The sequence below is a fragment of the Cynocephalus volans genome, chromosome 1 (genome assembly GCF_027409185.1).
Source record: "Cynocephalus volans isolate mCynVol1 chromosome 1, mCynVol1.pri, whole genome shotgun sequence".
Taxonomy (NCBI): Eukaryota; Metazoa; Chordata; class Mammalia; order Dermoptera; family Cynocephalidae; genus Cynocephalus; species Cynocephalus volans.
Window position 1 is genome coordinate 117,127,470 of NC_084460.1, and position 20,207 is coordinate 117,147,676.

A 20,207-nucleotide genomic window follows, 5' to 3' on the forward strand; every position below is an offset into this window, starting at 1 on the left:
TTTGAAGACCCCTTGTGTTTAATCTGAGATGATGGTTCACTAGTTGGATCTTACTTTTTCCCAAAGTGTTTAAATTCTTCAATCTAATTGTGGAAAAGATCATTTTTCCAAAATCAATCTGAAAGCTGTCACTTTATGTCAAGTAGCATTGTTAAAAGATCACAGAAAAAGGCTAACATTGGTTGCTGACTTCAAAAAAAAAAAAAGCAGAACCATAATAGGCCTTGTCCAGATGGTCTGCCAGACTGAAGGGCAATGCATAGCAGGCTGAATTAAGGAAAGCCAAAGCCAAGTGTATTCAAATTTAAGACACACATACACAAGGGTACTTCAAAAAGTTCATGTAAAATTGGAACTTTCAAAAAAATCAATAGTTAAAATTCCCCTGTTTTTTAGACCACTCCGTGCTGTTCATTCTAGAACCCCAATGCTACTTTACTCTGAGCAGTGTCATTTAGGAAATGTTTTCATGGGTAGCACGTGAAATATAAAGCCACCCTTGAAAGAAAAAAATGTTATAATGGTACTGTGGTTTTCATAAAAGTCTTCTTCCATACCAATCCTGAATATAAGATAAATACCGACAATCAGAATTAGCACTCTATCTAAATAAGCTCAAATAATATTCTAAGTGGCATAAAGACTACAGTTAACACTCGGATTTTTCACCAAACATAAGTCAAGCACAAATCCTCAGGCAGGATCACATTACATCAGAGTATGATTCTAATTCCACATCATCCACTATTAAGTGGCCTCACTTTACCAGACACAACATAGGCATAAATGCTTCTAAAGAGAATATACAGCACAGATCTCCTCAAACAGGGGTAAAGCTTATAGAAAACCACAGATGATGGGCACCTCCACTGCAGATTTTCATTCAGTAGGTCAAGAGTAGAGTTCAAGGCATTTTTGATGAACATCCTGACTTGAAAATCACTGATATATCAATAATCTTTTTTGTCAGAGGGTATCAGGAAAAAAAACGTTTAGCTTTGGTTATCTGCAGATGGTTTACTTAACCTGTTTTCAATCTGATTCTATAGACATTTACTATGGGAAATTAATTACTGCTATGTAAAAATCCTACTTCCTGTAACTAAATTAGGTTGGCTACATGAATATTCAGGGCCCCAGGTAGAACATAATGTCTAAAGTGTCTAACAAAATGACATCTAAAAGTTTATTAGGTTTTTAAGAATAGATGAAAGTTTTGTGGTATACGAATATTATAGTCATGGTTCCAGATAAACCTGAATTTGAATTTCAGTTCTAACAGTTTCCTCACCTGTGAAAATAGGGGTAGAGAAACTAAAGACATTCCTACCTCTTAAGGTTACTGTAACAATTAGAAAGAATACAAACAAAATGCCTCACACAATGTCTATCACAGAGTAGGTACTGATAACAGTAGATATTGTGTCCATTTTGTTATTTGATCATTTTATTAGTTAATATCTCTATGGCCCCTAAGTGATATATTCGAGGTAGTACGACAAAGTAGAAAAAACACTTTTCTTAAAATCAGAAACTCTGATTTCAACTCCCAGCTCTGCCATTCATGAGATGCATAACCTGGGCAAGCCAACAGAATGCTGTTTCTTTCAGGTATAAACGGAGTTAGAAATACCTTAAGATAGGGAAGATCTTGGAGGTATTATGCAGACAGGGTTACTAGAGACTTCCAGGTTAGGTTCTTACTTCCCAATTCAACTGTCTAAGGCCTGAAGCCTAGTCTGGGGTTAGAGACTAGGCTTTCAACCCACCTAAATGGTCCCTGTATATACGGTAAGAAGGGAAAAGATATTAGTATAGAAGGTTGGGAGCTGCAATTTGAGATGAACTCATGGATTTCTTGGCAGAAAAAAAAAGCACAGGATAGACAGATGTAGAACAGCGGCAGGTGGGGCATACAGCAACCATGGAAGTCCTAAGAGTAGCAAGTCACTCTGATCTTGACTTTCCTTCTCTCTTATGGCAGGGTTTTTCAACCTCAGCACTACTGACATCTTGGGCTGTACAATTCTTTGTTGTGAGGGGTTGTCCTTTATACTATAGGATATTTATGTAGCAGCATCCTTGGCCTCTACCCACTATATGCCAGTAGCAGCCCCCCTCCCTCAATTGTAACAAGCAAAAATGTCTCCAGACACTGCCAAATGTCCCCTGAAAGGGAAATTGCCCCTGACTGGGAGCTACAGCCTATTGTAAAATAACTAACTGATTGGCTCTTGAAGGGTCACAAATATGAACAGTGAAACCACATTATATAAAGAAGTGTCAGAAGACGAATGTAATTCTGTGCTAAGAGGTTATAAGAACTCTCTTTTCTAAAATCATTAATTTAAAAAATGCTCTCTGAATCATGACCATAGAAATGATAGACTAAAATTCTTGTCTACTTACTGATTCTCTGAATACATCAACACACAGGGCATGCTGGAGCCTACCTACTCTGAACCACTCTCTCCCTTCACTCTTTCCCCTGAACACTTTAGAGAGAGAATTTCACAGGAGAGACTCTCTTAAAAATAAGGGGCAGACACTTACTTAAAGACTTTTAGAAATTAAGAGACTTTGATAGAATTTTGTGCCTTTAATTTTGGTTAAAAAGTGAGAAGGGATGAAAATTCAAATATTTTAAAGGGGCCTTAAAATACCCATGTTTGACTAAGTCGGGGTATGACTCCTCTTTGAAACACACATTTCCTATTTAGATAAAAGGTGAAACTCAATTCAAATGTTCCCCTAGGCTTGGACCTCACCAATACAAATATTTCACATGAGGACTAATGATATGAGCCAAAGTTAATGTTCTGAAGTAATGCAGTGATGTAACCAAAAGGAGAAAAATATAGACACAGATGAGATTTAGCTAAAGTACTTGAACTCCCCCTAGTACAGCTCTGGTCATACCCACTACTAGTAACAACTGGGCATTACACTGCTTTGAGAAAAAGAAATTGAAGCTGATTTAGATTTATCTCATCATTGTAAAACCATCATTTATTCATCATTTTAAAAAAGCATTCAAAAATAGAAATGGCACTCTACAGGACCTCTTATAAATCCTATAGTATTACACCAGAAAATCAAGCTGTGTGAATTACCAAAATAAAGCTCAGGAAGTTGCCACTTTGGTAAAAGGTGGCTAAAAATAAGTGAATGAACCAACTCAGAAATGACAGGGTGTCCTCTTGAACCTTGCAGGGGGAAACACCTGCATGAGGGAAACACCTAGAGCTCACATTTGTAAAACGCTTCACCCACCTACAAAGAGCAATGGCTAAGATAATGAGGGGGTGAGACTTTATACTGCTAGGTTCTCCATACCCCAAAATGCTGGCTCACAAAACTTTGATTCAGTGGTATAGGTTTAAAAAAAGTCTAATTTGTATTTTCTATCAAAAGTTATACTTTAACATAACACTAGGAAATAGGTCTTACTTATCTGTTTCTCTTCACTTTTCCCCACAGAATTTGTGATACCTTTCAAACAGGCTACTTAATGGACCCAAAAAGTCAAAAGTCCTAAACCACGGCTTGTATAAAAATGAGCATATCAATCTCTGATGAGAAACATATGTTGGAGCAAGCCAAAAAGCCACCCAAAATTAAGATGCAGTAACTGACAAGAAATCAGAAATAATTCCTCAAAATTTTGGCCTTTGGACTTTGATCCAAGAAGAAACCAGTTCCATTTCAAGACTTTGTTTACATGAATCTCATTCAGCTTCTACTGGGACTCATGAAAATCAAAACCATAAAAGTTAAAGCAGACAGAAATGGAAAAGTTAATTCTTACCTTTGAGGACAAGACCTTTACACACACAGAAGATTGGAATGGAAAAGAGACTTATGAAATTTCTTAAGTTCAGAAAAACTTATAACAAATGTTTGCCATGAATTTTATAGGACTCCTTACAAGAAATGAAATGCCAGGCACAAGGAAAAAGGCTGATGTAACACACAACAAAACACCCTACAAAATGCAGAGTACACAACTGAAAGAGCCTAGATATATGCGAAGAATTGATAGTAAGTACTGATTTCCAACCTGTGGTGGCTGTGTGGTGGTGAAGCGATATTCTCCTTGTTTGTCTCGATTGAACACAACTTTCCAAAGGACCATGTCAAGGAAGAAGTTCTGAGAGATATTTCAGTGAATTAAGAATTAATAATGACTAAGTCATTCTTGATTAATGTGTACATTTAAAAAGGCTCACACAATGCTGCATCGTGAGTGAAAAACATGATTTGGTTTTCAGATAGAGAATTTCAGTTAATACTGCAAAAGGATAAAGAATAACAACAGGACTTTTGTAACAAATATAAATCATCATAAAATTTTTGATGAAATGGGACTTCTAAATTTTCCACATGGCTTTTATATGAATCCTCGGGTCTTTCCCATATTAAAACAATGCTGATAATTTGAGGTCTTTATCTTAACAAGTTATTTTCATTGAATTAGTATCTATATTAATTCTTTATCTATCTATCCATATCTACATTTATAAATACATATAATTTTATCAGCATCCAACACAAACAATTCTTCAGATAGTAAGAATTATAAATAACATTTTAGTGAAAAGATGAACTTATATTGTAGAAAAAGGAACACTTTTAGAGGAGAGTATCTTAGATGTGCTTCTAAATCCATAAAACAGAAAAAAATACATTCCACTGGGCAACTTTACAAGGACAATATCCATACTACCCACCATATCCCAAGTTATATTGAGTCAACTTTTAGCATAATTTCTAAGTCTAGAACTATTACCACTAAAATATACATATTTCCCCACAAATTACCTTAATTTTGATTCAAAAGTTTACGCTATGAAACCCTTAACTTAAAAATCACAACTGTACTCCCTCTTCCTCTTCTTATATTGCTCCTGTAGGAGTGAATTATGATAGTAGTTCTGAGAACAGACAAAAGTTTATTAATAAGCAGCAAATGAAAACTTGCTAACTCCTTTTAGAAAAGCTGGCCTAAAGGCAATCCTAATGGGAGTGTAACTATACAATATACAATGAATCAAAGAGTACATAAAAGACCTCTAGAGGTCGCTCAAAAGTAAATACCAGGGAGGAAGTTCCAGTAACCAATGCTGAATTTAGGTAAGTCCAAATAGTCATTATTTCATACTTTCGATAAACTTATTATTTTTTTTTTTTTTGAGCCAGTCATTTAGCAGTGAGGGCTGCATACAAACTTTAGTGACACTAATGTTCATAAGTTCTGAAACCCGCCACCATCAGACCAGCCCCTTGTTAATATTCATTACATCCTGAAGAAAGTCCCCTCTCATTTCCTTCTTCAAATGAGAGATTTTACCATACATCACAGAACGCAATATGTGCCCACTCTGATTTCATGGCCACTGGTTCATCAGTTCATTGGTCTCTAGGGCACCAAACTTCTCTCCTTTCTACTCACCACTAATTTTTCTCATCTCACTGCTCATTTTCTCCTATCTGCATGAGTGCAGCTAAGTCAGATCCCTTAATAGGACTACTATCAGTTCATGGAGAAAGTCAGAAGAGAAGGGTAAGTGAATTTGCCTAAAATGAAACTGAGATTCTGTGGGCTTCCATAATGTTAATTCTCCTCTTCCCCCATTTACCACTGAACCACCCAAGAATCCTAAAACAAGGTGGCCACGTGACCATCTGAAGTGCTTACCTCCACCATGATAGATACAAAGGCATTGACAAGAACGATGATAAGCATAGTTACACGCCACTGATATGGTACACACACTATCTGTTAAGATAAAAATTTTAAAAGTTAAATTGTTGTATGTAGTTGATACTATAGCATTATATCATAATTTCCAAATTTACTCAATTCCTATCATGCACCAAACATCTTTACACATTATTTACTTAATACTCAACAAAGTCACAAGGAATATATTAAATATCCACTTTTCAGATGATAGGAGTCAAAGTTTAAGTAACTCAATGTTAAAAAAAATTAAGCATAGAGTCAAATTCTATTTTGCTCAGATTCAAAAAGCCCATGCTCTACTAGATCATGAATATCAAACAAGTCTCTATTTTAAAATAAAAACCTGTCTTTAAACAAGGAGGTTAAAAAAAAAAAAATGAGGTAGACACCAATCTAATAATGAAGTATTAGTCAAAACTCACATTATAATAAAAACAAATTCATAAAAGAACTATAGAGATTAATTTAAGAAATGCAATCTAAGTTTTCACTTTAAAATCTAATTAATTTCTAAGGCCTAACAAACAGAAATCCCACTAATGCACTCAACCTTTTCACTAGTAAATACTTATCGAGTACCTAAAATACTATGCTAGATGCTAAGGAGTGGCAGGATCTAATACATTTTAGAAAAAACATTATTGCTCCAGTAAGAAAGATTTGAGGAGAGAGACTGCTAAAATGATCTGTACAAGAGATGATAGCAGCTCGAACTAGAGCACTAGCAAAAGAGTGGTGGCAGGTGGGACTGGAGTAAAGACAGAGATTCAGAATACGAAAAAGAAAGGAACCTAACAGGTGACTAGCTGTGAAAAGAGAAGGAAAAGACAAGGGCAGTCACACACACACTTCTGACTTGGATAAACAGTGGTACCGAGAAAGAGAAGAAGCAGGGTTGAGGAAGAACATCCTGAGTTTTGTTCTTAAAATGTTGAATTTGAGGGAACTGTTGGGTGGAGCACCCAAGTAATATTCAATATGTCAATGAATGTGCAGGTCTACAGCTCAGTAGTGACAGGTGAACTCAGTAGTGAGGGTATAAAGTTGGGAGTCTCTAATAAAAAGATGACAATTATGTGTGAAGCCATGACTATAGGTGAGATCACCTGAATGTGTAGAATAAAAAGAGAGGTAAGAAAAGTGAAGAACACTAATATTTAAGAAACATTAAAGGCAGAGGGAGTGAAACCACAATAGAGGAGGAGAATGAGGAGTCATAGTGCTAAGAAAAGAGCAGATTCCAGGGTGAAATATCCCAAGAATGACAGCATGGCTAACTAGTCAAATACTGCTGGGAAGTCAAGCAAGGTTGGAAAAAAAATTTTTAAGGAGACAAGTCCACTGAACTCCACCAACAAAATGGCTGTTAATGGTCTTGGTAAGGACAGTTTCGGTGGATGGGCAAGGGTAAATGCCACACTAGTGGATGAGAGTGTGAAAGGTAAGATGAATGTAGCTATTTCAAGATAAAGTTTGGCTGTGAAGCAGAAGGCACATGTGCTGAAAAAGAAAAATAAATGTTCTGTTTTCTTCATTTGCTTAAAGTGCTTATCTAAATGTCACAATGAACCATGTAAGGAAACACTCATACAATGCTGGTAAGACCATAACATGGCAACCTCTTCAAAGTTCAGTAATGCAGTATTTATGAAAATTAAAATTCTAGTTACCCTTGACCAAGCAATTCCACTTCTGCCAATTTAGCCTATAAATATACATTTGTCCTTAATGAAGCGTGCAAAGATTTACAATGCAGCATTGTTTATTAGCAAAACACCAGAAACAATCTAAATATCTACCAAAAGGGACTAGTTAAACAAATTATGGAGAAGTCCATACAACAGAATACTCATCCCATAAAGCTCGTATAACTTTTATTTATTTATTTTTTTTAAAAAGATGACCGGTAAGGGGATCTTAACCCTTGACTTGGTGTTGTGAGCACCACGCTCAGCCAGTGAGCGAACCGGCCATCCGTATATGGGATCCGAACCCGGGGCCTTGGTGTTATCAGCACCGCACTCTCCCGAGTGAGCCACGGGCCGGCCCAAGCTCGTATAACTTTAATACCCAAACCTGTCGATAGCACAAGAAAGGAAAATTAAGCCTGATCTTATTCACACAGAGGCCAAACCCAAAACAAAATCATAGCAATCCAAATCCAGAGGGTTTAAAAAAGAGTGCATTATGGCCAAATAAGATTTATTCTAGGAATGCAAAGTTAGTTCAATATTTGAATATCAGTCCACATATATATGGTAAGTATATAATGAAAAGCAAGAGAATCAGGGAAAAAAATTAGAATAGGGGTGTTTGGAGAAAGGTACATGAGAGTACCTTATTGACTGGTAATATTACCTTTTTTTTTTTTTAAGCTTGATGATGGACTCATGGTGTTATGACTATTTTATCATTATTTTGCTTAACAACTTAAATACGTGTACTTTTTTTGTATAAAAAACAAGTATTTCACCATTCATAAAGTTTTTAATGAAAAGAATGAAGAACTAAATGGCCAGCAAAGAAGAGGCAGCACGTGTAGTCTACTCAAGAAATAGGTTGGTAATGGACAGAAGAGTAATGAGATATAGGAATCAAGGCTTTTTTGTTTTTAAAGACCAAGGGACATTTATTGAAATAGTTTGTAGACAAAGGGAAATGGAACCAGAAGCAGTGAATAAACAGGTATAGCCAATAAAAACTGCTATTTTAATTATGCTCTGTATTCTCTTTAGAGTATCTTTAGGGTAACATAATTGCAGCTTAAAAAATATAAAGAGATCCTGGAAAAAAAAAATACAGACAGTTTAGCCTCTTTTTCCAGTAATAAAAGAGCCCAGGAGAGGGACAGATCTTAAGTCCTTGTACCAAACATCCAGCAGTCCATTTGGTTGTTTAAATTTCATGTAATACTAATGTGTTACTTCCTGTTACTAATACTGTCATCCTGGTGACTATCAACCATCAGACAACCAGTAATAAATGATGTGCTTGAGCCTTACCTGAAGAACCTGATCAACAGAGGCGATTGGATGCAACATGATGAATAATATGAAAACATACAAAACAATCATAGATACAACAAAAAAATCTGGAAAAGAAAGTAAAACAAATTAGGAAGTTCCTTCACATAAAAAGACATCCAATAACAGCTGGTATACTGTCAATCCCAAATTTGGTTTTGATTACTTAAGTTGATAAAATACACAGCATGTTCCCTGTTATTTCTTAGAGTATGGTTCCTGATACATGCATGTTGTCAGGAAAAAAAAAAAAAAAATTATTCATGTTCACAGCTTCTTACATCTGTCTAAACAGTGTTTCTCAAATTTTCATCTGTCTCTCTCCTGGAGCCACCCCCTTGACCCCACCTCTAAAAATGTGCCAACGTTTCTATGAGAAGGAGAAAATAAATAATTGAATCTATCTTTGTTCAGCATGGAGAGAAAAAGAGGCACTATTCAAAAAGGGCATACTTTGTGACAGGAGAGGTGGATAGCTGGCAGATTTATATAACCACACAAAATTTACAAATCAATAAGGATTTCAACCATGAAGGAAAAATCATGTATTTACTTTAGAGAGATATGAGTCTAGTAGACTATGCTCTCAGCTTCTGCATTCTCCTGGCATGGTCAGTGATTGCTTAGTAATCCTATTAAAGTACGAATATTCTTCACCAGAAGACAACTATCAAAATAAATTCTGTGTTGGTGGTGATTGCGGGCCAGGGGAGAGTTTTCCTTAAGTTAAAGATTTAGATTCTGTTTTAAAGACTGATTCTTCCACAAAGCTACATGAACCTGAACAAGTCACTCAGAGTCAAATTATTTTATCTATAAAACAAGGAGATGATGAGGATCCTGTAGGAAAGAGTAGATTTTTAAGCACTCAAAATGTAAAGCAATGTATAGTAATAAATGACTAATAAATAGGTAATAGTAATATAGTTATTTGTCAGATAAGAAACATCAGTTCCAAAAGAAAAAGGGAAAAACTTCCAGTAAAAACAGATTTCAATCATATCTGTCCAAAATATAAAGAAATAAAACTTGCCCTACAAACCACGTAGAGTAGAACTAAAAAAGAAGATAATGTATGTGAAAATGCACTGTAATCTCTAACATGAGATAGACATGCTATTAGCTGTTGCTCTTATAACATACCAAAATCTGTGACCTGGCATGTTGCCAACCAGAACACTGCCATTTCTTCACAACTATAGCAAAAGAGTAACAGCTATTCACTCCAAGGTACTGCAAAAGTCTAAAAGTTGTTCCATATATTAATTAGTATATTCTCAGTCTTTAAAAGCTGGCATTTTATATATAGTAACTGATGTTTTTCCTATAAACTCTAGTTTTGATCAATCAAAATGCTATATCTTATTGCCATAGGCAGACAAGCCCACATAGACACAAGCCTCCATTCCACTGGCCCCTTCTGCAGTGGCATGCAAAGGTGAAAGAAATGAAAAATTCCAGAGGTAGACAGTTACCGTACCAGTGTCAGAAATGGAGAAAAGACAACTGGTGCTGTGCAGACCACTCAGAAGGAAAGTACAATACCCACGGTTTCAATTGAGGAACCTTTGTTCCTGCTTCCATTTCTAACTCCGTCTGCAATGAGCTACAGAAATAAAAGTTGGAGCCCAAAAGTAACAGAATGTGAAAACCAGGAATATTTAGTACTGATGGCTTTAATTTTTAACTTGGGGGGCAACTACCATGAAAGTAAAACAAGACAGTGAACATCTAAGTCATTATGTTCATTCTATCTGTGAAAATCTATTTTACTATGGAAGGACAGTTATATCTCTTCGGTTCTATACTATTTTTAAAGTGGGGGAGGCAGGATAGAAATCACAATAAACGCCAAACTTACAATTCTTGTAGCAAGGCTGCCTGAAGGGTTTTCCTTTTGAAAAGGCAATTGCCACTATGAGGTACTGAAAACTGGAGATAAAAAAAACTGTGGTATTTTCAAAATTTTGTATATTATGTGTATCGAGTTCGGTTTCATTGTATAAGTGTGAAGAATTCCAATATGGGCTTCTTGTTGTATTACAAACACTAGAAGACATGCAAAAAATTTATGCATTAGTAAAAACAACAGCCATTTCCCAAAAGAAACCAACTTTACCATAAGTGCCCTGAATTATTATTATAACAAATAGAAATAAGGTGCCATTTACAGCAAAAGATCCAACGATATCAGTATAAGATATGTAGAATAGGTAGAAGAGTACAAGAGTTTTTTCTTTAGCAGACACTTCAATCAGTTAAAAAATTAGAATCAAATAAGAAATATTTAATAAGCCCACCAGCACTTTTTTAATTTTGGGAGTAATATTAGCATAGTGAAGGTAAACAAACCATGGGTTTGACCTTGGCTCTACTTAGCAATGGCTGAAGAAATATTATTTAATCTCTCTGAGCCTATTTCCTCACCTATAAATGTGGGTCCCACCTGCTCCATCATGGGGTTACCGTGGGGATTGAGTGAGATGACTTGTGTAAATGCCTGGCAAAGCATTTGGCACTGAGATGGTCCTCACTACTCTCTAGCTATGGCTCTCCCTCATTTCTACTTCCAGGTGGGCAGCACTGTCAGGTGCACAAAGAACTATGAATGAGAAGTCCCCAACATCCATTAGCAAAACATTAAACTACTATAAACACAGGTACAAAAAGTTTATGGAAAGATTCATATTATCTCTCAATTCTATTTTTCCACAAGCTTTTTGAAGTACTCTCGTAAGTGGTAATGAAATGGTAATCTGCTACAAATAAACTCTGGAAAGTTTCTATCTTTTCATGTGCAGCATTTGTATGCACATAAAAGAAAACAGTAATGTTAAATGTCTTAAAATTTTCTAAAATCTTTAAAGACATTCTCCCTTAATCAAGAAAATTAAAAATAAATGTTTACAGCTAAAACTTTAATTCTATATAATTACCTTAATAGCTTCCGTGTTTAATTAATTAAAATAATTTTTTCATAATTTGTGAACTGTGAAGCACTCTACAAATAAATAGCAGAAGCACTTAATACCTTTTTTTTTTTTTCAATGTTTTAAAATGCCATTTCCTATACTAGGGTTAGAAAAGTTAGAAGCACAAACATTCTGGGTTTAGAAAGACTCTAGAGATTAATTCCAACTTTCTCATTGTACAGATAAGAAAAGGAAGGCTCAGTAGCAAATTAAGAAACTGGTCTAAGGTCCCATCTTGATAGTGATGAGTATTAGGACCTTGCTTGACCATATTCTTACAGACAAAAGGAGTTACCATGATATAAAGGCAAATACAGGCCAAATTATTTAAGTGTTTTATTCATGCTGCATGTAAACTTTTACACAAATTTCTAGACTCATTTTTATATCATATACGTTGCACACATTTTCCATGGATTGACCCACTTACTCTGAATGTGGATGCCACTCCTCATACCAAGGTTGTTGCTTGACCCAAAAAAACCCTAAAGATTGAAATCCAATGCAGATGATAATCTGAGATAAAACGGAGAAGAGAAGAGCCCCAGATATAAGACCTGAAGGTGGTCTTTGTGCCACAAGATCCTTCCAGGCAGGATTTAAACTCACTACATTGAAAAGAAAGTGGAGAAAGATTGGTATGTATACTAATCTGTCACTGCAAAAGACATATCAGACTCAGGAACTTTAAAAATGTTTTTGTCTAACAATGCTTTAATATAAAAAAACGACAAAAACCAAGCCACGTGTTCTAAGTATTTAAGTAATCTGTAAAAGTAAACAATTTAGGTTTTTTCAAAAATGCCTCAGGAGTAACTTATTTTATTGAAATTCAAAGCAAACATTAGTACAAATAAAATAATACTAAATGTAAGCACAAACGATAAAATTAATCACCACTCATATCTTTAAGAGATTCCATTATTTTCTGAATCCTTAACTGCATAGTTAAAAAAAATATGAATTTCTTAAAGAGGACATTGACGAAGGTTTGAAGCAATATAAACACAGCAGTAACATGAAAAGAGGCTTTAATCTCTCATTAAGGTGGTATCCACCAAGTATTCCATTGTAAAGTTTCTATTTTTCCCTTCATAATTAATAATTTGTGAAAAGATACTTTGAGACTGTGTAAAAATCCTGATCCTCTTCAAACTTTCATTCGCTAGTTTTAACATCTACTAAACATTGTCTGACTACGTGCTTTTCAACCTTTCACCCTGGGGAACATTTGGCAACATCTGGAGATAATTTCAGTTGTTACAACTTGGACAGCGTTACTGGCATCTAGTGGGAAGGGGGCCAGGGCCAGAGGCGCTGCTAGGCATCCTACAATGCACAGAACAGCTCCCCACAACAAAGAATTATGTGCCTAAAATGTCAATAAGACCAGGGTCTCACCAATATTCCTTCTATATTAGTCAGCATTTTGCTGTAAAAAAAAAAGCTTTTGTTTATTTTTAGTATGGATAAACTTGTAAATACTTGATTCAATGGGTCATATTTCATTACCATCATTATTTATTTTGATGTTAATATTACCAATACTGAAACAAACCAACATCTTGTGCCTCTTTATATGATGCACCTAGAAGAACACAGCATCACTTTTGTGATCTTCCTGCCTGACAAAAATTCATAGCCTGAGTCTAATGAGAATAAATCAGACAAACCCATATTCACTGGCCTTTATTGTTTCCTAAATGTCAATATCAGGGTGCCCCAAAAAAGACTGAGGGACTGCTTTGAATTACAGAAGACTAAAAAGAGACATGATTACTAAATGAAATCTGTGGGCCTCAATTATATCTTGGTTCTAATCTAGGGTAGGTATAAAGGACATTATGAGGATAATGACAAATCTGAATATGGGCTTTGGATTAGATAATATTATATCGATGTTAAATTTCCTGATCTTTTAAACTGTTTAGTTACATAGGAGAATGGCTTTGCTTTTAGGAAATATACATTAAAATTTTCAGAGGCAAAGCGACAGGATGACTCAAAACTTATTCTCAAATATTTCAGGAAAAAAAATGGAGAGAGAATAAAACAATAAACAAGGCAATAAAAGAAGACATTTATGGGGAATCTGGAGAGGTATGAGCTATGTTACAATTGCTGATGTAAAATTATCAGTTTAATAAGTCACAGAATTTCATATGCTTTGAAATCAATAACAAAGCAAAATACTCACTTGTAAATACCACTACCAAAATGATTGCCAGATCAATGAAGAGAAACTGGAAGTCTCCTAGGTTACTTAAGATCTACAGAAGGAATTTTCAAAACATAATTAGTTTTCAAGAATGATTTTTATAGCATTGTCCCCAGGTTTTAGTTTAGTTTTTTCCCAATAGTGACAAGTTCAAAATGTCACTTGGACCTGCTTAAAAAATGAAATACATTTGCCTTTGAAATTAACCAAACATAACATTACTTATAAACATTCAATTTAATACATTAGTATAAATGGCATCTCCTTAAAATTCATTTACTAAAACCTTTAAAAAGATTTTTGGCAAAAAGAAAAATTTTTACTCAAAATATTCAACATTCAACATATTAAGTTAGTATACTGAAGCTTCCTTAATATCTTACACCATCCCTTCTGATACTTTCTACAAATGGTACAAAAGGGATTAATTTCAAAGATTCCTTGGGATGTCACCAATGTTCATTTAGAGAAAAATCTACAGTGAGATTTCAACTATAAAATCTGATAGAGTACCTATGAATACCACTGTTTATGCTTTTTTCTCCAAATGCATAATGTCCTATAAACTATTGCTGAAACATGCTTTCTCATTCTGGCCTTTTCCTAGAAACGTATAGCAAAGTTAACTACAATTATGAAATATGCCACAGCTAGACATTTTGAAGAATTCTAAGAAAGGTGTCCAATCTGCACTGAAGGCAAAAAAGAATACAATCACCATTTATTCATAAGGCTTAAGCCACAGTTGTTGGACTTAAGGAAAATGCTCTTCTAGATTAATGAGATTTTCAATCTGCTACTCCAACTAAGGTAAACTGAAGGTAAATGTAAAGATACTACTTACATAAATTCCATTATTAATGGATGCATTCAAAAATCAAACATATATGCTCAATATCTTAAGTGTCTTAACATTAAGTGCCATCACTGTGTACAATGTTAGTACTTACAGAATACAGGAGAGTAACACTGAAGTACTGGATAATGCTATACAATGCCATAAATTTAAACACACAGAAGGAAGTTATTAAAGCAGCACGGCCTTCCCTGTGAAAAGAAATGTTGGCATATGAATAAAAACATTTTAAACTCCTCCTCCAAACCATAATTATATCTTGACAGATGAACATCAACATGTTTCAGCTACAACGATGTATTTGTTTACCAAAAGAACTAAGCCAAAGCAGAATTGGAAGAAATGAATAGCAATCAATCTGTTACTAATAAGGTACAGGTCAAATGCACTAATATACCATTAAAACAAATTCATATTACTTCCTATGATAATTTTCCCATCTACATTACCAGAAAAAGATACAAAGAGACAGAGAAAATTTTCAATTTATACTACCTGATAAGGTTTGGCACACAGGAAATACTAGGAGTTTTAGAGGTAAAGGGAGATGCCACTGAAGCCTCGAGCTCTGATAAGGAAATGCCTCCGTGTGCCCTCTTCAAAGCCTAATGGTTTCAAGAAAACTAATTAGGTTTTGTGGATGTGATTTAGGTTAGAGTAAGAACTACAAAAGTAAATCACAAAAACTATACTTACACCACAATCATTTGCACCATCACCGCACATCCCAACAAAGTAACTAAGAAACAACAAATTTTAGGATTTTAATTAATTTCTTAATATACACAACATTTCACTCATTAAGATTTCTCCAATACAGTATTATGAAGAGCTAACAGACCAAGATCTCCCCAGTGGAACTAATGAATCTTTTCATTACAATGACCACAGTCATGTTGCTTGACAAACAGCACCAGCTTCCAAATAAAATGACCTGGGTTATTGTCCTATTCCTGTCACAATATGGGCAAATCATTTTGGCATCTCAATTTCTTCATCTTCAGAGTAAAGGGCTTATGACTGTACAGTTTTTACTACACTTAAGGTTATCAGTAAAGATTTATCCCTTAAAAACTGGAAACATAACTGCTTACTAAAACTATAAAGTCACTTCTATCACGATAGAGCTCCTGAGTGAATGTACTCTACCGCACAGTGAACGTACTCTACCGTATTACCTGGAGAAAGAATTACAGATATTGTATTTCAGCTAAATTAACAAGCACATGAGCCTCTTTTTTTAAATTATTTTTTTTTATTGTGGTAAAACATGTATAAGAATTTCCATTTTAAGCATTTTTAAACATACAATTGTGGGAATTAATTACATTCACAATGCTATGTAACCACGACCTCTATCTATTTCCAAAACTTTTTCATCATCCTAAACATAAACTCTAGACCCATAAAGTAATGGTTTATTATTCCTCTCCCTGACCCATTTCTGGTAATCCCTAATCTACTTCTGTCTCTGAAATTTTTTTTTTCTTTTTTCTTAATTGTCTCATGATAACTATATATATTTATGGCGTATAATACAATATTTGGGTACACTTACACTGTGTGCAATGATCATATCAGGGTGTTTAGCATACCTATCACTTCCAACGTTTGTTACCTCTTTGTGTTGGGAACATTCAACAACTTCTTGACTAGCTACTTGAAGTTATACAGTAATTTGTGGTTGGCTGTAGTTCCCCATATTGCTATAGAACACTAGATCTTACTCCTCTTATCTCTACAATTTTGTATCCATTGACTATCATCTCCCCATCCTCCCCCCTTCTCTCTCTAGAAACTACTATTCTTTTCCCTGCTTCTATGAGGTCAACTTTTTTAGCTTCCACATGAGTGAGAACATGTGGTGTTTCTCTTTCTGTGCCTGGCTTATTTCATTTAACATAATTTTCTCCAAGTTCTTCCATGTTTCTGCAAACAGAAGAATTTCATTCCTTTTTATGGATATTGTACTTCAGCTAAATAAACGAGCATATGAGACTCTTCTACAGAGTCATTTAAAATTCTCACATATCCTATACGTGACAATATATATGAAATATTAGTTACTTTTCAGGGATTGAAAATGAAACTATAATTTATCAAAAACAAACAAACAAAAAATCCACCAATACTTACTCTACATTTTGCAATGCTTCTACCAATTGTGTCTTCTGATCAGGTGCCATACGAGCAAACACAGTCCCATGCAACATTAACTGAAAAAAATATGAATTTCTTAAAAATATTGTTCCCAATGTTTTCAGGTGAATACATACATAAACCCAAATCACTTACCTTAGGAACAAGGTCTTGAAAATGCTCCAGTATCACTGAAAATGATTTTCCATTCATTGCAAAATGGTAACGAGTCACCTGAAGATCCTCTAAGCTATCATGGACCAATTTAATGGGAATAGCCTGTGTATGAGACATTCAGAACAATAGTTAGTCAATCAAAGCAAGTAACACAATCCTATTTAAAATATATTTGTTCCAAAACTGCTTTCATTTGATGCTTTACACAAGACACTGACAGTTTAACTTTTATTTAAATTTTTTTTAAAAAAGCAAATTTAAGGTTAACATTTATTAAAACAAACAAAACAAGAAACTTATGGAAAATTAAATAACTTCAATTTGAAACAATCCATGAAATACAGACCACCTGCATCATTTATCAATAATTACTTTAAAAATAAGATAAATATTTTGGGATTCTTATGCTTTTTAAAACTATGGTTCTCAATTTTGGATAAATCAAAACTTAAACATTGAGATTCCTGGGTCTACCCCAGCCCTAATGAATCAGAATAACTAAAGAGCCCACCCAGGCTTCTGGTTTCACTTAGTTTTTACTTTATTGTATTTAAATGCACCACTTTTTATTTTTTCAGACTAAATTCAAACAAGCAAGCTTCAAAAGGGAAAAATAAATCTTGACATTACCTCTGACTCAATTGCTGATGAATGCGTTAGGGAGTCTGCATAATGCCAATTTATCTTGGCAACTTTCCCATCCTTTGGAGGTAATGCTTCAGCAATAATGACTTTATCCTGAGGTAGAATCATTCCACAGTCTCTGGCCACAGAGACAGCAGTCAACATGTTGTCACCTAATTTTCAAAATATTTTAAATGTATTAAAATTAAAATGGAAACATGAATGCATCAAGCAAGTACTTACTGAAAATCTATTATAGTCCTCATGAATTGACTGGGATGAATGAGAATAATGTATGATCCTTACCCTTGAAGTTGAAAAGTAACAAAACCGGGGCATACTTATCAAAGGAAGCCTCAAATAATACTAGCACATATATGCTAAATAGTCAGAACAGTCTCACCCGCAATCTTCAAAGCCACATACAATTCTACATCTTTTTCAGTCACGCACTATTTGTACCCACGCAACACTGGCACAGTGCTACATACAGAACAGGTGCTTAATAAATATCTGCTGTCATAACCTAGGAGTAAGTGACTGGTGGTCTGTTCAAGAACACTAGCACAGTATCACAGAAAATGATGATTTACAAAAGAAAGAGTACACAAAACAAAAAGTTAAGAAAGGTAGTATGAACAGATGTAACAAGAAGAAAAAGAGACAACCTCTCAGTCAGGACAAGGCAAGAACTGAAGAGAAGCAAAGACAGGAAAGTTTTTTTTTTTTTTGGCAGCTGGCCTGTATGGGGTCTGTCCGGAGGACAGGATCTTAAAAGAGAAAAAGGCAAAGGTTTGGGGATTCCACTGCTACCAGAACTGAAGGACAAGAGATTTCTTCGCCCAATTCCCACACACTATTTCCAGGGGAATCTTCCTGTGACCCTTGACACACAAGGTCACATTCTGCCACAGCAGAGAAAGAAGAGGAAATCCAGATGAAAACTACCTTGAGGGAGAAGACATTAAAACTAAGGATTGCTGGGATGCTAACAGATTTAGTTACCTTGAGCTATATGGTAAGAAGTATGCTATTGGATGGATCTCAGAGTCTAAAACATACTATACACAGGCTTTTTCTGTAAAAGTCTTATTGAACACATACATGCCATAAAGTGGATATCTTAAATCCAATTGTTTGCTAACAAAAAAAATGAAGCTATCACAATTTCAAACAGCTAAGGAATAGGAATTACCTAATATTATCAACAGTATAACACCAGGAAAATCATTCAGACATAGAAGTCAAAAACAAAAACAAACCAAATAAGAAGCATTTTTCACTAGTATGAACTCAAGACAGGATAATAAATATGTATAAACTTTTAATTCTAACAAATATCTATTAATCATTTTCTATGCACCTGGCAGTTCTAAAAATTGCAGAGAACCCCAAAATGAATAAAATATATTCCTAACCCTCAAGAATCTTACATTCTAGTAGAGAAAACAAATCTGCAAATAACACAAGGCAAACTACAATAAGTGCTATAAGTAATAGATGATTAAAGAGAAATTTAAAAAGCAGAGATTAAATTTTTATAATGTGCCCTTCACTATTTTACTACACTTTCTATAAACAGAATTTGCTAGACTCAAAGAGTACTGCAAAGTTATCTTAAACCTTGGGAAAATATGCAGAGTTGAAATAAGACAACATAGGATGGAACCACTACATAACATGCTTTTATAACTAAGTGATCATTCCTTAACATTATATAACTTGAACTGTAAGAGTCATGTTCAGTTTTTTTCTGTGTTCTTTTATAAAGTCTAACCTGTAACCATGACAGTGCGAATGTTGGCTTTATGCAAATCTTCAAGTACTGCAGGGGTTTCTTGCTTTAATTTGTTCTGCATTATAATTAATCCCATAAAATCCATGTTGTTTTCAATGGCATCTCTGCAGAAAAAGAAGTTTTAACACATAATGGTTTAGTCAAGAGAACAAATATTGTTCTCTTTATGTTGATAAAGCAATTTAAAATATCTATAAATCACAAGTTAAAACATTTTATATGCTGAATAAACTATGTGTGCATTTATGAGTTCAAAACTACAAAAAGTTTAAATCTGGAAACCCCAAGAAATGTATTTTTGAAATTAAATTTTACCCTTTGTCCCCCACATCATGGGCAGGAGGAGGGACAATCAACCTTTTATCTCATGAATATTTGAAATAAATAAATAAATTTTACCCTTTGAAACATAAAATGTAAAGAATCATTTGGAAATGAATACCTTCATAAAACACTAAACAATTCTATTTCTAAAGAATATTCACCTTGTATACTCTAAAACTGCATAAGAATATATCTATTCTTTACTGTCCCCCATAAAATATACCCTAATTTAAATGTTAAAAGAAAAGGAAAATACTGTACTATAAGCACATTTGATACGATTATAGCAGATTCATTACCAAGTCTTCAATGAATTCTATAAAACAATTC

The 20,207-nt window shown here is 34.4% G+C and overlaps 1 protein-coding gene across 5 annotated transcripts in view; it reads right to left on the reverse strand.

Annotated features, from left to right (window-relative positions):
* The window catches only part of ATP13A3 (ATPase 13A3), an 81,068-nt gene that overhangs the window by 11,649 nt on the left and 49,212 nt on the right, over positions 1-20,207 (reverse strand). For 4 of the 5 annotated variants that reach the window (XM_063089213.1, XM_063089221.1, XM_063089194.1 and 1 more), the window contains 13 exons: positions 19,533-19,657; positions 17,762-17,928; positions 17,111-17,233; positions 16,952-17,031; positions 15,512-15,554; positions 15,311-15,420; positions 14,910-15,006; positions 13,939-14,011; positions 12,172-12,349; positions 10,631-10,818; positions 8,749-8,837; positions 5,699-5,779; positions 4,061-4,150 (listed from right to left, as the gene is read on the reverse strand). In XM_063089213.1, coding sequence (XP_062945283.1) covers positions 4,061-4,150; positions 5,699-5,779; positions 8,749-8,837; positions 10,631-10,818; positions 12,172-12,349; positions 13,939-14,011; positions 14,910-15,006; positions 15,311-15,420; positions 15,512-15,554; positions 16,952-17,031; positions 17,111-17,233; positions 17,762-17,928; positions 19,533-19,657 — 1,444 coding nt within the window. The remainder of the gene's footprint in view (positions 1-4,060; positions 4,151-5,698; positions 5,780-8,748; positions 8,838-10,630; positions 10,819-12,171; positions 12,350-13,938; positions 14,012-14,909; positions 15,007-15,310; positions 15,421-15,511; positions 15,555-16,951; positions 17,032-17,110; positions 17,234-17,761; positions 17,929-19,532; positions 19,658-20,207) is intronic. The other variant, XM_063089230.1, reaches the window with a different exon arrangement.